Source organism: Heterodontus francisci, chromosome 1, assembly GCF_036365525.1.
Source record: "Heterodontus francisci isolate sHetFra1 chromosome 1, sHetFra1.hap1, whole genome shotgun sequence".
NCBI lineage: Eukaryota > Metazoa > Chordata > Chondrichthyes > Heterodontiformes > Heterodontidae > Heterodontus > Heterodontus francisci.
The window spans coordinates 139,601,317-139,617,853 of NC_090371.1; the positions used below are offsets into that span (position 1 = coordinate 139,601,317).

The following is a 16,537-nucleotide window of genomic DNA, read 5'->3' on the forward strand; positions in this document are numbered from 1 at the left end:
CTTCTGGTCGGTTATTCTCTGTGACCTTGTCCTATCTACACCTTCTCCTTGGTTATCTCTTGCCCCACCCCCGCTTTACTTGCTTAACACCTTTCACATTTCTGATATTTGCCAGTACTGATGAAGGGTCACTGACCTGAAACGTTAACTCTGCTTCTCCCTCCACAGATGCTGCCAGACCTGCTGAGTATTTCCAACATCTCTTGCATCTGTTATTAATAGTCAGGAGGTATTGCAAGGCCTTTACAGCCTCAGCCTTTAGCTGCAAGTGCTCCTACATTTCAGCCTCACACATATGGACCCTACTAAATGCCTCACATAATACATTAATTTCTTGTTTCATATACCTGCCATCATCTGCCCTTAAGGCCTTGCCTGTTGACATCTGGGTTTGACTGCATCTCAAGACAATCAGAGGGCATTCTCATTCTTTCCATTCTTCTTAAAAAAAAACCCGGATCAGGATGAGATTGGCTGCATTTGGTAGAGTCGCACTGCTATGAGGAGTAAACATTACAAGCTCCCTCGGGAAGCAGACAGAAAGGGCATGGTGGCGGGAAGCTGCAAGGGTTCATTATGACATTCTCCTTTCTTCATTCCCATGCTAGTGGATCACAAGTCAGAAAAAACAGCTGCAAATGAGGCAAGGATCCATTTGTGCCTCCAGGCTGGTTTTTCTTCTGTAGCCTGTTGGCGTAGAGTCTCCACCCGTGCTCGAAGCAGGACTTCTTTACTGGAAGGACCACAGGGAGCTGCAATAGCTTTCTAGCGTGAAGGGGGAGTTTCGATACCCAGCTGACACAGCAACTTCTGTCAGATCTGTCAGGGTGTTTCCAATGGCAGGTACAATAGATGCACCCCAATAACACGGCACCTTCTACTGGCCAGCTAATGAGTGACTCACCCCACCTTCTGGACCACAGAAACTCTGCTGGGATCAGTGGCAGAGGTGCCTAATGGGTACAGCACAGTATTTATGCTGGGATGTGCCACACTGTATATATTTAGGATGCTAGACTTAGAAATGAAACAAAAAACCCCACAAAAATTGAGAGATTCAAATCAGTTTATTGAATAAAATTTCAAACTTAAAAACACAAACCATGTTCTATTAATGTTGTGTACATGCCCAGTTCCATTGGTGCATCCTTCTCTTTCCCTTCCTGCCCTAACCCATTGAATTTATGAAGCACAGGGACATGTTTGCCACGAATCGCAGATATAATCTAATTAGTACTGTAAAATCAGCAATATTCCACTTTTAAATGCTGTAGCCCATGACAGACAGACATATTATATAAAAGGAGCAAGTGTTGGCAAACTTGACGGCAGTGTAAACATTCTGAAATTGCTAAACTATGTTTTGCTAGATCTGAAAGTTTTTAAACAGTGTAAAACTGAAGGACTATTTCTCAACACTGAACTACATTAAAGTTAAACATGGCACTGCAGACCCAGCAGTTGGACAGATGCATGAACCAGCCATTTTGAATTTCACAGCTGCACTTTTTGACACTGAATGTCAATCCTGTTACTGACTGACCCAAATCAGACCTAAATCCAATTTTATTCAGACAGAGATCTGTGGACATCTTCATGTTGCGTTTTAAATCCTGCACGACTGTTTGCGATTTAATTGTTGACAGTCACTACACAGCAACAGCCCCTGACTAGTTTATGGCACATAGCTAGTGATAAAGAAACCAGACCAAGTCTCAACATGAACTATTGTGATCTATCAACAAAGTAATCTGCTTAACGCACAACAACAAAATGGACGAGACTTTGTGGCAACTTGTTGAACGTGCACCATTTCCTAAGACTATACAGCTTGGCTCACTCTCATTTTGTAATATTACAACTGAGGTATCAGAATTATATGAAGAAGGCACATGAACATGTAAAGCACAATTAATTTCATTGGTGTTCAAATACATCACGATCACAATATTGGAGTGCTGTCCAACACCTATACTGCCCGTTGCTTTTCAGGAGCTGGTTCAGATAATGATAGCAATAATAATCTCTGAGCTCTCTCTCCAATTCTAATGTTTATTTGGCTCCTCCTCAGACACATTCTCAGTTGAAAAATAAAATTATGCAGCTGGGTTCTGTAGCAGCTTAATTGATATAATTGATTGGCTAGATTGTAACACTATTTCTCCTGTTACCTGCTTTATGGACAGTTAAAAAAAAAGTGTTGAAATGATCAATAGACAAAGAAAAGTGACTCGACCTTTCAGCCTTTAACTTTGGAGCTCTTTAGCGAGGACTGGAAAAAATGCAAGAAGGACAGGCATCAATCCATTTCAATGTATATAAACTGGTATAAACAGTTTTAATGGGAGTATTCTTAACCAACGTCTACTTATCCAAGTGTTAGGTTGTCTGTCTCCGAAAATACAAGTAATTTGGCTTAAATACTGAATAAGAGCATGAGGTTAAAGGATTGAAACAATGGTTTTCAATTCATAAAATACATCAGCTGATGGATACAGTGTTATTTAGTTGGATTCCCAAGTGTATTGAGTGAATCTTCAAGCGAGAGTGTATTTTCACTCTCTTCACATTTACTGGATAGCCGAGGTCCATATTCTATACTTAATCAATTGCCAAGCGCTGTTAAACTGCATTAATATGCTTATGAATGTCACTGTTAACTGAAATGTTTGCATTAATGGCAAATTAATTTTAAAAAATTACCTTTGGTGTATTGTTCCAGGTACTAGAATTTCACAGGATTGTAAATGCTAATGCGAGTTGTTATTGTAAAAAGACTTGCAATTAAAAAAGCACAACAAAAGTAAACTGACTATAGTTTCCATGCAACTATGGTTAACATTTCCCGCTATTTACCAAGCCACTTTCTATTCAAATGAAGGGAACATATTGACACTGGTAAACAGATAATAAGCCACTTTCCATAATACCACACACTATCAACTGTGGTGTACAGGTATTTGTAAAAAAAAAACACAATGTGAATTGCAATTTTACTTTCCCACATTCTTATTATTGTATTGACATTTGTAATTTCCTTTGGAGGTGCTTCAAAGTTTTTTTGAAGCAAATATTAATAGTGTTCACAGAATGAGTTTAATATTCACCTAATCTAACTAGAAATACAAAAATCAGCTAATAATGCCCATTTGATGTATCTCACATTTATTAAATCTCTTTATCTTCCTGACCTCTTCACTGATAAGCTAGAAATGTATATTTCAATGATTCACCAATAATGCTATTTTACCTAGAACCGTATAGAGTTGTATAATTGTTTTGTGGAATGGCATTCAGATGTGTGTGGGAACAGCATAAATACCAGCAGCTTTTTTGTTTGAATGATTCATGTCTTTTATTCCTTCACTACTTTTCTATTGATGCCATACCATGTCAATTTGGGAATGACGCAAGTGAGCGATGAGAAAACCAAAGCGATGTGAACAAAAAAAATTATTTTTGGCGAGATCCTGTTAAATGATAAAAACAGGGTGCAATTCTTGCCCGTATGACACACAGATTTAAAGTAAAGCCAGCCGCTGTAACATGATGGGAGATATAGCTGTCAGTACACACATACACATCGACGTTTACATTCCAGACTCATGGGGGTAGCAGAGCTGTAAAATAGAGAAAATGCACAATTTGCATTTATCATTAAACACTAATACTGGAGTAGAACTGCTAAGCAGACTATTGCACAGACTGCATAATAGCCCCAGAAATAAGTTCATGTAAGTACCCTATTCGCACCAATTCGAAGACACTGTCTTTCTTCATCAATCCTCTGTTAATTTTTTCACAATGCAGCATTTGCATAATAACAGAAATCCAATCTCTCCTTGCTTCTCAGTTTCCTTTTGTCAACGGCTCTGTGATGTGATTCTTCTACATTAAATGAGCTGCTGCAGGTTAGGACATTGCATTTTGTAATTTGTCCAAATGGTTATCAGCCTAACTTAAGCACATCTAATATAAATCAAAGTATAGAAATGCTTTTGTAAGCAAGGCAAAAATGAAATACTGCTGGTCTATAAAAACAACATTAAGAAATTAAGAAAACCAGAATGTCCAATTAATGGCAAAAAGAACTTCAGAGCCGGTTTCTTAAAGCATATCATCTGAAATGGAGTGACCATCTAGGAATTAACCCTCTACTTAAAAAGGTTTAAATGTTAACAAGACACTGCAAGTATATGGCTCACTCCAAGTTGTGGATGTATTACGGAGAACACTGCAAACACTGTATCCAAATCTAGTGGTGAAGAATTGGCCAATATAAAAACCAGGGCCTAACCATTAGATATAAATAAATCCACACAATTCTGGGAGAAAAGAATTTTCTGCTGATCTGTCTTTGACAGTAGGTGATAATCCAGTGATTTATACTATAACTATCTTGTTGTGCCTTTGAACAGACCCAAATAAGGATATTTTGATTGGTGGTGTAACAGAACCAGAGAATTCCAATGGTTGAAATAATTACAAAAATTCTCTTTTTTTCTCCTTATATAAAGTGCATCAGATTTTACAATCATTTTCTTGTGCTTCAGAAAATGTTCTGTCATCAACGTGTTCAGTGCTAGGAAACTGCTTTTGAAATTCTTCCACTGTAGCCAGGAGTGCAGCTCTTTCCAGCTCAAGTGTACGAATGGCTTTCTTCAACTTCCCTTCATTGGACAGCAAAGTTTTAACTGTAGCTTCCAGGCTCTCAATTTTTGTATGAGCAACCTTTAGAAAGAAAAGAAAGACTTATATATATATGGTACTTTCCACAACCTCAGGATGCCCAAAGGTGTTTTACAGCCAAAGAATTACTTTTAAAGGATAGCCATTGCTGTAATGTAGGGAAACCTGATAGCTAATTAACACACTTCATCCCTCAAACGAAGAGATAAATGACAAGATAATCTAGTGTTGGTCAGGTAACCAGGAAAACAACCCTGCTCTTCTTTGAAATGGTGTCATGGGATATTTTACAGGCACTGGAGGGGGAAGATAGGGGGCTGAATTTGACAAACGCGTCGCACACTCTGATCTTGGCAGTCTTCTGGCGTGGATGCGCTTTGCTGAGCCCCTGTGATATTTCACGCAGGGGCTCATTTAAATGGAGGGGGCGGAGCGGCCGCCCCAATGACGTAGAGGGTGTGGCCGCTCCGTCCCCAGCAACGGCATCAAGTGCCACCACGCAGGCACTACGCCATTTTTAAAGGGCTTCAGACCCTTAGACGACATTTGAATCTTTAAAGGAAACAAACTTGTAAAACTGGTTACACATTAAATAACATCTTCACTCCCCTCACCCACACCCCCAAGGATTAATCGATACATTAATAGCCCTTTCTCCCCCAAAAAAACTTTTATTCAGATCCCCACCTTTAATAACTTTAACCTTCAACCCCTTCTCACCATCCGCCTCCCACCAATCCAAAGAGTTTTCCCCATTTCCCCCCCACTCCCGACCTGAGAATTTCACTTCTCCCCCCTCCCTACCAGCGTCACGCCTCGGAACTCCGGAGTTCTGAAGGCGCGGGAGTTCTGGCCGGTGGCCAGAATATTGGCATGGGATGGCCGTTGCTAAGAGGTAAGTAATTATTCTTCAATTATAATATGTGAATATGTAAATGAGGGCCCCGCTGCTGACTGGCGGGGAGGGGGTGGGGCCTCACCAAGGCCTTGCTGCCGCCGGTAAAATGCGGTAGGGCCTTCGCGGTGTTGGGGTAGTGACGGGCCTCTCCTGGAAGAATTTTCCAGGCCCCCCCACCATGACTCCCAATGTTGGAAGGCTAGTAAAATTCCAACTAAGGTCTCAGTTTAAAATCTCACTAAAATATCAGCCTGTGCTCAAGTTTCTAACGTGGGATAGCAGTAGGCCATTCACCTCCATGAGCCTATTACATCATGCAATCGAACATGGTTGCAACGGTACCTGAACTATATTTGCTTTGTTGTATTCATTCACAGGATGCAGACCTTCCTGGTAAGGCAGTATTTATTCCCCATCCCTAACTGCCCTTCAGGAGGCTGTTGTGAGACACCTTCTTGACTACAACTTGAGTGGCTTGCTATGCCATTTCCAAGGGCAGTTAAGAGTCAACCACATTGCTATGGGTCTGGAGTTTTGTACAGGCCAGATTAGTAAGGACAGCAGATTTCCTTCCCCAAAGGACATAGTGAACCATATGGGTTTTTACTACAATCTGGTAACTTCGTGATCACCATTACTGATACTAGCTTTTTATTCCAGATTTATTTAATTAACTGAAATTAAATTTCTCAGCTGTCATGGTGGGACTTGAACTTCTGTCTCCAGATTATTAGTCCAGTAACATAACTACTATGTTACCACCCCCACCTTTGTTCCATGTCCCTCGATACTCTTAGCCAAAAAAAATTCTATCGATCACAGTATTGAAACGTTCCGTCGGCCCAGTAGCCTTTTGATTCCTAGGATCATTCAACATTCTCAGAGAAGGCAGGCTTCTGCCAAAGCTGCTCCTCAGCCAGCCATTAGAATGCTGTTGTTTAACAGCAACCAGCTGCCATCGGTGTCAAATTTCCCTGTAAATAACTGCATCACCAGTTGATAACTGCATCACCATCACTTTTCCAAATGGCACAGCTGAAACTGGGAACTTGTGCAGGAAAGCAGGTAATAAATCTGATCTTTACTATTGCAGGCCTAAAGTGTGACTTCAGTACACCGCACCGCTGGGCTGCCACACGTTATCAACAATATTAGAATTGCACATTTATGAAGAATTTGATCAAAATCCACTTCATACCTCAAGTTCCTCCAGTAGATCACTGTTTTGCTTGCGTAAGCTATTGTTGTTTTTTTCCAATTTTTCTAATCGCTCATTTTCACTCATGGCGGGAGAAGAATCTATCAACTCATCCTGAAGAACATGGTACTCAACCTCATAGGCCTGGAGTTGTTTGGAAAGGTCCATTTCAAACACCTGGACACATCATCAGTGGTTACTTTTAATATACCATGTAAGATTCCTTTACAATGCTTTTTAAAAAAAAAATTGAGCCACCTGATTAGCAAACTGTTTCTTTACTTATATATCTTTCACCCCTTCCTTACACAAACATACAGCTGAAATAAATATTCAATTTGATGAAAGGTCACAGTCCTGAAATGTTAACTCTGCTTCTCTCTACACAGATGCTGCCAGACCCGAATATTGCCAGCATTTTCTATTTTTATTTAAGATTTCTAGCATCTGCAGTATTTTGCTTTTATGAAATATTCAATTATTGCTCCAATTAATATTCAAAGTGACTCTTACACAGAGAGGTCCTGGATATTTTAAGCACCAATAATATTCTTCAGATGCAAATAATTTCAACAGATCTGCACAAACTTAAAGATAGCCTCCCATAGCTTCCCATTTGAGAACCTTATTAAAATAATTAAAAGTGAAAATATCCCAAATAAGAAAAGTTAAATATTAGTGATCCAGAGGAAGGCCAACAAATCAGCTAACTACAGAAACCTGCACTGGAAAATTCATCCCTTTTCCCAGCGTACTTACAAAAAAAATGTTTGATTCAAAAGGACCTGTTTCCATGTTTGAAGCAGATTTGCAACAAAAGACAGATAACTTTTAAATCAGATTTGTTGTAAGTTATCTATTTGTAAAATTCTATCCCAACATCAGAGCAATACAGAATACAGGGATGCCACATGTGGTGGGCCTATTTTCTGCTTGCTGCAGTACTCGCCTCCTAGTTCCAGAAATTAATGTGCTCACCACTATATTAAAGGATTAAAAAAAAAAAATCTTATCTTCTCCTCCCTTGAAGACACTGACTCTTCCCTCGGGTATGATCAGTCACCCTCTGGTACCTTGTCCAACTTATGCACATCACTGTGGATTATTATTAATGCTGGGGACATTATTGATGAGACTGAATCAGTTTTCATTGGAGATGGAAGAACAAGTGGGAACCAAGATTTTACAAATATAGATCCTATCTTAAAAAATCTTGGGGCAATTTTAATTCAGTTTCTAGCAGACACAAGACATATAATTTGCAATTTCAAAGAATTCCAAAAGATGATTGATGTGGGAAATGGTAAAATCATAGTGGTGCAGTAGCAGGTTGGGATATAGTAAATAAACATTTGGGCAAAATCAAATCCACAATGTGCAAAAAACAGAATGGCCCCAGAAGTAATTCTTCTCCTTCTTCTTCTTTGGCCTCCTTGTCTCGAGAGACAATGGGCAAGCGCCTGGAGGTAGTCAGTGGTTTGTGAAGCAGCGCCTGGAGTGGCTATAAAGGCCAATTCTAGAGTGACAGACCCTTTCACAGGTGCTGCAGATAAAATTGGTTGTCGGGGCTGTTACACAGTTGGCTCTCTCCTTGTGCTTTTGTCTTTTTTCCTGCCAACAGCTAAGTCTCTTCGACTCGCCATTCTTTAGCCCCGCCTTTATGGCTGTCCGCCAGCTCTGGCGATCACTGGCAACTGACTCCCACGACTTGTGGTCAATGTCACAGGACTTCATGTCGCGTTTCCGACGTCTTTAAAGCGGAGACATGGACTGCTGGTGGGTCTGATACCAGTGACGAGCTCATTGTACAATGTGTCCTTGGGGATCCTGCCATCTTCCATGCGGCTCACATGGCCAAGCCATCTCAAGCGCCGCTGGCTCAGTAGGGTGTGTATGCTGGGGATGTTGGCCGCCTCAAGGACTTCTGTGTTGGAGATACGGTCCTGCCACCTGATGCCAAGGATTCTCTGGAGGCAGTGAAGATGGAATGAATTGAGATGTCGCTCTTGGCTGACATACGTTGTCCAGGCCTCGCTGTCGTAGAGCAAGGTACTGAGGACACAGGCTTGATACACTCGGACTTTTGTGTTCTGTGTCAGTGCGCCATTTTCACACACTCTCTTGGCCAGTCTGGACATAGCAGCGGACGCTTTTCCCATGTGCTTGTTGATTTCTGCATCGAGAGACAGGTTACTGGTGATGGTTGAGCCATGGTAGGTGAACTCTTGAACCACGTCCAGAGCGTGGTTGCCGATATTGATGGATGGAGCATTTCTGACGTCCTGTCCCATGATGTTCATTTTCTTGAGGCTGATGGTTAGGCCAAATTCGTTGCAGGCAGCGACAATCCTGTCGATGAATCTCTGCAGACACTCTTCTGTGTGGGATGTTAATGCAGCATCGTCAGCAAAGAGGAGTTCCCTGATGAGGACCTTCCGTACTTTGGTCTTCGCTCTTAGACGGGCAAGGTTGAACAACCTGCCATCTGATCTTGTATGGAGGAAAATTCCTTCTTCTGAAGACTTGAACGCATGTGAGAGCAGCAGGGAGAAGTTGATCCCAAACAGCGTAGGTGCGAGAATACAGTCCTGTTTCGTTCCACTCAGGATAGGAAAGGGGTCTGATGAGGCACCGCTATGCTGAATTGTGCCTTTCATATTGTCATGGAATGAAGTGATGATACTTAGTAGCTTTGGTGGACATCCGATCTTTGCTAGTAGTCCGAAGAGACCACGTCTGCTGACGAGGTCAAAGGCTTTGCTGAGATCTATGAAAGCAAAGTAGAGGGGCATCTGTTGTTCGCGGCACTTCTCCTGTAGCTGGCGAAGGGAGAACAGTATGTCAATGGTGGATTGCTCTGCTCGAAAGCCACACTGTGCCTCAGGGTAGACACGCTCAGCCAGCTTCTGGAGCCTGTTTAAAATGACTCGAGCCAAGACTTTCCCCACTATGCTGAGCAGGGAGATTCCACGGTAGTTGTTGCAGTCACCCTTGTTCTTATAGAGGGTGATGATATTGGCATCGCGCATGTCCTGTGGTACTGCTCCCTCATCCCAGCACAGGCAAAGCAGTTCATGGAGTGCTGAGAGTATAGCAGGCTTGGCACTCTTGATTATTTCAGGGGTATTGCTGTCCTTCCCAGGGTCTTTTCCACTGGCTAGAGAATCAATGGCATCACTGAGTTCCGATTTTGTTGGCTGTTCGTCCAGCTCATCCATGACTGGCAGAGACTGGGCTGCATTGAGGGCGGTCTCAGTGACAACTGAATGGCCCCAGAAATTGCTGTCAAATTAACAATGGGGTTAATAGTACTCACCATTATTTAAGTAGAAAGGCCATAGCAACATCAGGTGAGGGAAAATGTGTGACTAAATGCAGAAATCGAGAAGCTGCAGTCAGAGATGTGCCATTCTGCCGTTAGCTTTGTGAAAGCAGTATCTCACCTATCTGGCTGCCCATTTCAATGCATTGAGCAGTGTGAACTTCCTGTACTTGCATAACAGATATGACATTTAATAAATCTAACAAATTTAAGTCAAGCCATTTCAAGTCCACGTGCCCTATTAATGACACGATAGTGTTAATTACTGATACTCAACCTCTCTGGCACTGAAAGCTATTGCAAATGTGGAGTCTCATTCCTTCAAGTTTTGATTAGTGTTGGTGATTTAACAAAATTACTTTACAAAAACTTTTTCTTTATCTCTTTTTTTTTTAAAAAGTCTTTGCCTTAATCCAATCTTTCTTTCCTTTTTTTCTCTTTCTGTACCTGATCTGACATTGAATTCACCCACTCTAATTTACACTTCCTTATTTAGACCATGTGCTGTTAATTTCAGAATACTTCAGCTGATTGGTTAAAGAGATATACAGTTGCTCCCTGTAGAGATGCCACATCATTCCCATCTCACAGTTCCAGAAACTTCCAGGGATAAATATCGTTAACATTAAACAGGTAAGGGCAAATCTATCTAAGGGCAGGTGCCATTTGTTGACTGGTTACAGGAATTTTTGTGCCATTATATTTCATTATCCAACATGAGATTAAAAAATACCCAGTTTACTATTGAACTCTCACATTTTGACCTTACTATTAATAAACAATGTGTTCCACCAAGCACTTCATCGCAATGTACAGCACTGTGAAACTACGCATGACGTGCAAGTTTTATGTAGACCAGAACACAGCACATACTCACAAAGCCATTATTTGGAAGTGTGTGTAAACTTATACAATGAAAAGATTGGGGGAGGGTTGAGGTGGGGGTAGAACAGAGTAAGAATACATCCAAAACCAAGTTAAAATAGCAAATTCTAAACAAGTACTTTTGTGCTTTTTTTCAAATGAATTTTAGGAAGAAATCTATGAAATGTTAAGAAAGGAACTACAGCTTTAAATGGGGTTGCCTCCTTTATTTAGCAGTGCTATGCAGAAGAACTGATCTGAAGGTTGCCATCATGCTAAAGGCCACACCTTAACGTTCAAAAGTAAAAGCAGACCAGCCAGTACCTGCAGATCTGTTAATCTATTGTTTGTGGTTCAGATGTTTTTCTTGCTCCTTCATAAATATGTTTGTTGTACTTATTTTCGCTAAGTGTTCAACCCCGTATAACTAGCAAACCTGCAGGATGCCAGATACATGCCACATGGTTTACAATTTGTTCCAATGAATGCAGGACTTCTTTCCAGCATGGACACAATGGGCCAAATGGCTTCCATCTGTAATGTAAACTTCTGTCGTTTTCCCATTTAGTTAAACATGGTATTTCTCTTCCCCTCCCTGCTTTTAGGCCTCTATCAATGTTATCCTAAAACCAGAACCTGGAAGGTGCAGAAGAACAGGTTAAGGTGACTTTCCTTATGGCAAAACAGTCAGCCACCACTTACTGAGCTAACCCAGTTCTTATCAGTCTATTGCTACACAAGCTGCTACACTAACCAAAAGCAAAAATGATTTAAAATCAACAAGAGTTCTTTCATTAGGCATGCAGCATTGTTTCAAGAGAATATATCAGTAGCCAGGGAATACTAAACTGAACTTATTTTCTTAATCTGAAAGTCCCCTATTTGGCGTCCCTCTCACACCACCATAGAGTAAATGTAGATTGAGCCACAACAAGTTTCTACTGATCTCTTTAGGTTTACATTGGTTCATGACACACAACCTCAGGAGAAATCAAGGTAACACTGCAGTGTAATACTGAGGGAGCACTGTCGGAGGTGTCATCTTTTCAATGAGACAACTTAAACCGAGGCCCCGTCTGCCCTCTAAGTTGGATGTAAAAAATTCCACGGCATTATTTTGAAGAAGAGCAATGGAGTTATCCCCGGTGTCCTGGCCAATATTTATCCCTCAATCAACATCATAACAACAGATTATCTGGAAATTATCACACTGCTGTTTGTGAGAGTTTCCTATGTGCAAATTGGCTGCTGGTTTCCGTCATTACAACGGTGACTACACTTCAAATGTACTTCACTGGCTGTAAAGCGCTTTGAGACGTCTGGTGGTCATGAAAGGCGCTATGTGAATGCAAGTCAGTCTTTCTTTTCTTTTCAGAACTGAGGAATAATGGGCCTCGAGGCCTCCTGCAAATAGATGCTGACCCCAGTCTGGCCTGGTTCTGCAGCAGAAGCTGGGAACCTACCTCCATCAAAAAAACGTTCCTGTGATCAGAGATCAGCAATGTCTGTAGCATATGGAAGTATTTCCCCACCAGACATGCCCCCCTCCCCCAGTCAGATAATTGAGCCCAAATACTCTAGTCATCAGCAAAGTGAGAGACAGAGTCAGACAAATAAAAACAGGTTGATTTACGTGGGGATTTTATTCTTGTTGCATTGCCTACTCTGTCAATAGTAGCGGGCCAGCCTGACTTAGGGGCCAGGACTTTCTTTCTCCGTGGGCTTTGGGGCCCTGACATCAGGCACAAATGGGTGTCAGTGGCCCGCACTGGGGGAAACCGTCACTTGGCAGTGATTTTCCCTGAATTGGCCAATTAGTGACCAGAGTGCAGGCTCGCTGTCCAATTAAGGCTCATGGAAGTTGGAGAGCACCCCCCACCCCAAGCAGGAAATAAGCAACAGCCTGCCTTTTCAGGGAAGTCTGAGGGAACTTCCTTTTTGAGGTGCCCTCTCTCCAACTTTTTGAACTTTAAAATAAAAGTGCCCTCAGCAGCCAGGTCACCATTGTGGGACTGGGGCGGGAAATCCCTCCATAGGGAAGCCTGCAGCTGCAGCTGATGCCAGGCAGGCGGAGAGGGTCTCAAAGTCTACCTGGAGCTCTGGCCCTGGATCTGCTGGCAAGAAACCGCCTCCAGGCAGCTGGCCTAGTCTCTGATGCCTCCAGAGGTCCAGAGGGTGGCTGGAAAATTCCAGTAGGCCTCCGACAATAGGCCTTCAAGGAGCCTTAATTGGCTTCGCATCGCTTGTGGGTGGTTAGCTCTGCCAGCCCCACCCCACCACATCCTACCTCCGAGAAAATGCCCAGGGGTGGGATGGTGCCAGTAATCCAGCACACTGGCTGCTGGCATGAAATTCCCACCCACCAGCCTCTGTGCTCACACCCATAGGGGCTAGAAAATTCAGTTCAGGGTTGCCAAAAGCTCTAGTCAGATATATTACTAGAGATATCACGTGTCCTCTGCCTCCAATGGCCTCGCACCCCACACTTCTAACATAGGTCATCCGCCAACTCCATCCTCATAATACACTGCCTTCCCATGTTAAATGGAAATTGAACAGACGCTTTCTTCATTAGCTGAATGGATGATTCTTATGGTCAGTCATAGAGCTTTTCTTCCCCTTCCCCCATCTCCAATATTTTTATGACTCGTAAACAAAAGTGTTCAAAGAAAATGGAAAATGAAGATTGATCTTTAGCTCCTGGAGGGTTGGAAACCCTATGCTGACACTAACTGGACTCTATATTTTTAACCCACAAGCAGGGCATCGTTAGTTTACAAGTTATACAGAATTGAACTCATAGCCATTCTACCGAGAAATTATCTGCTGTTGACTCTTAGAAGATCCTACAAGCAACTGATATTCTTAACTGTACATTGCACAAACTCTCTGGAGAAAGGTGGAGTGTGAGAGAATCTAAAACAAAATGCACAACAAAACAATAAATTATCTTATAGCATCATCCAAGTAATTAAGTTAATACCTGATTAATTGTTTTTTCCATCTGCACTAGTCCAAGGTTAGGCAGAGTGCACTTTATAAAGTCAATTATTGATTCCAGACTCTCGTGCTGTAGAATTAGTGGCTTGTGGTTTCCCAGCAGACTTAGGGCTACCTTAAAGATGACCTCTGACCCTTGAAGGAAGATCATATCTCCAAAACAAACATGAAAACATGCTCAACAAAGCAACTGAAATAGGAATTGCTGTATTATTTTATGACATTCTACTTAAGGTTTCCTACATTAAACAATCAGGAAGAGTGAAATTAAAGAATTAAAAAGGGTGTTACAAATTTATTATTCTAAAATAATTATGAACAACAGTTTACGTGAAATCATTGCACTCATTTACTGCTCAAGATTAATAACTTCACACCAACACCACGACATCATTGGGCAGACTTTAATTAGTACTGTGATCTTTTTCTTGTTCAAACCAATGGTTCTCAAAGTGTGGTCTGTGAACCACTGGTGGTCCACGAGGGTCCTCCAGGTGGTCCATGGGCAGACCCAAAATTCAAGTCACTGAAGTTGATATTCAACAAGATAAGGTTGTCAGACTTTTGGTTCTACATATGGTCAGAGAATCAAGGAACTGAAATGCAACATCTCTATTCAAGAAAGGGAGGCAGGCAGAAAGCAGGAAACAAAAGGCCAGTTAGCCTATCATTTGTCATTGTGAAAATGCTAGACTCCATTACTAAGGAAGTAGTAGCTGGACATTTAGAAAATGGTAATGCAATCAGGCAGAGTCAAGATGGTTTTATGAAAGGGAAATCGAGTTTGACAAATTTATTGGAATTTTTTGAGGATGTAACAAGCAGGGTGGATAAAGGGGAACCAGTAGATGTTGTGTATTTGGATTTCCAAAAGGCATTCGGCAAGGTGCCACATAAAAAGTTTACTACACAAAATAAGAACTCATGGCGCTGGGGGTAATAGATTTCCATGGATAGAGAATTGGCTAACTAACAGCAAACAGAGTCAGGATAAATGGGGTATTGTCAGGTTGGCAAACTAACCAGTGGAGTGCCAGGGCCTCAACTATTTACGACTTAATTAATGACTTGGATGAAGGGTCAGAGTGTATTGTAGCCAAATTTGCAGACAACACAAAGTTAGGTAAGAAAGCAAATTGTGAGAAGGGCAGTTTAAAATAACCTACCTTTTGTTGTAGCAGCTTTTTCTGAAGCAGCGATAGTGCGAGCGAGGTGTCAGCTGGGAAGGTGAGTTTCTGTTTAACATAACTTACCTTTTGTTTCGGCGGACAAGGGGACTGCTGGGTAAGTAAACCTATATATTCGGGCAGTGGCTAAACCCGAAACACTACACATGTAGTGTCTCCCACCCATCCTCCTCCTCTAACCGAAAAAAAAAGGACTCTTGTGTGGAAGGTTTGGTAAGGTAAGGTTTTCCTTTTTTTAAAATCTCTGTTGTCAATTTGGTGCGGAGGGGATGGAAGCTGGGGCAGTTGCATGCTCCTCTTGCAGGATGTGGGAGGTAAGGGTCACCACTTGTGTCCCTGCTGACTTCACCTGTGAGAAGTACACCCAACTCCAGCTCCTCGCAGACCGCGTTAGGGAACTGGAGCTGGAGCTGGATAAACTTCGGATCATTCAGGATGCTGAGGGGGTGAAAGCGAGCAGATATAGGGAAGTAGTGACACCTAAGTTACAGGATAAAGGTAGCTGGGTGACCGTCAGGGGAGGGAAAGGGAATAGGCGCACAGTACAGGGATCACCTGTGGCCGTTCCCCTCAATAATACGTATACCGTTTTGGATAGGGATGGGGGGGACGACCTACCAGAGGAAAGCCACAGTGGCCAGGTCTCTGGCACTGAGCCTGGCTCAGAAGGGAAGGGGGGAGAATAGGAGAGCGATAGTGAGAGGAGATTCAATGGTTAGAGGAACAGACAGGAGATTCTGTGGTCGCGAAAGAGACTCCCGGATGGTATGTTGCCTCCCGGGTGCCAGGGTCAGGGATGTCTCGGATCGAGTCCACAGGATTCTTAAGGGGGAGGGGGAGCAGCCAGAGGTCGTGGTACATATCGGTACCAATGACATAGCTAGGAAAAGGGATGAGGACCTGAAAAGCGAATATAGGGAGTTAGGTTGGAAGCTTAAAGGCAGGACGAGCAGAGTAGTAATCTCAGGATTGTTACCGGTGCCACGTGCTAGTGAGGCTAGAAACAGGGAGCGAGTGCAGCTGAACACGTGGCTACAGACCTGGTGTAGGAGGGAGGGATTCAGATATGTGGATCATTGGGATACCTTCTGGGGAAGGTGGGACCTGTACGAGAAGGACGGGTTGCATCTGAACTGGAGGGGCACCAATATCCTGGGCGGGAGGTTTGCTAGAGCTCTTCGGGAGGGTTTAAACTAGTTTGTCAGGGGGATGGGAACCGGAGCCACGGATCAGTGGATGGGGTAGCTGTTGAACAGGCAGATACCGAGTGCAGAGAGTCTGTGAGGAAGGTTAGACAGTTGACAGGGCAAAGTTGCAGCCAGTATGATGGGTTGACGTGTGTCTATTTTAATGCAAGAAGTGTCAGGAATAAGGGCGAT

General features: G+C 42.5%; 1 protein-coding gene across 4 annotated transcripts in view; it reads right to left on the minus strand.

Annotated features, from left to right (window-relative positions):
* Positions 1-1,048: 1,048 nt before the first annotated feature.
* Positions 1,049-16,537, minus strand: part of tbc1d1 (TBC1 (tre-2/USP6, BUB2, cdc16) domain family, member 1) — a 329,569-nt gene continuing 314,080 nt past the window's right edge. For all 4 annotated transcript variants that reach the window (XM_068036947.1, XM_068036966.1, XM_068036956.1 and 1 more), the window contains exons 17-19: positions 13,955-14,124; positions 6,786-6,962; positions 1,049-4,731 (exon numbers count right to left, since the gene is read on the minus strand). In XM_068036947.1, coding sequence (XP_067893048.1) covers positions 4,522-4,731; positions 6,786-6,962; positions 13,955-14,124 — 557 coding nt within the window. In that variant the 3' untranslated portion in view covers positions 1,049-4,521. The remainder of the gene's footprint in view (positions 4,732-6,785; positions 6,963-13,954; positions 14,125-16,537) is intronic.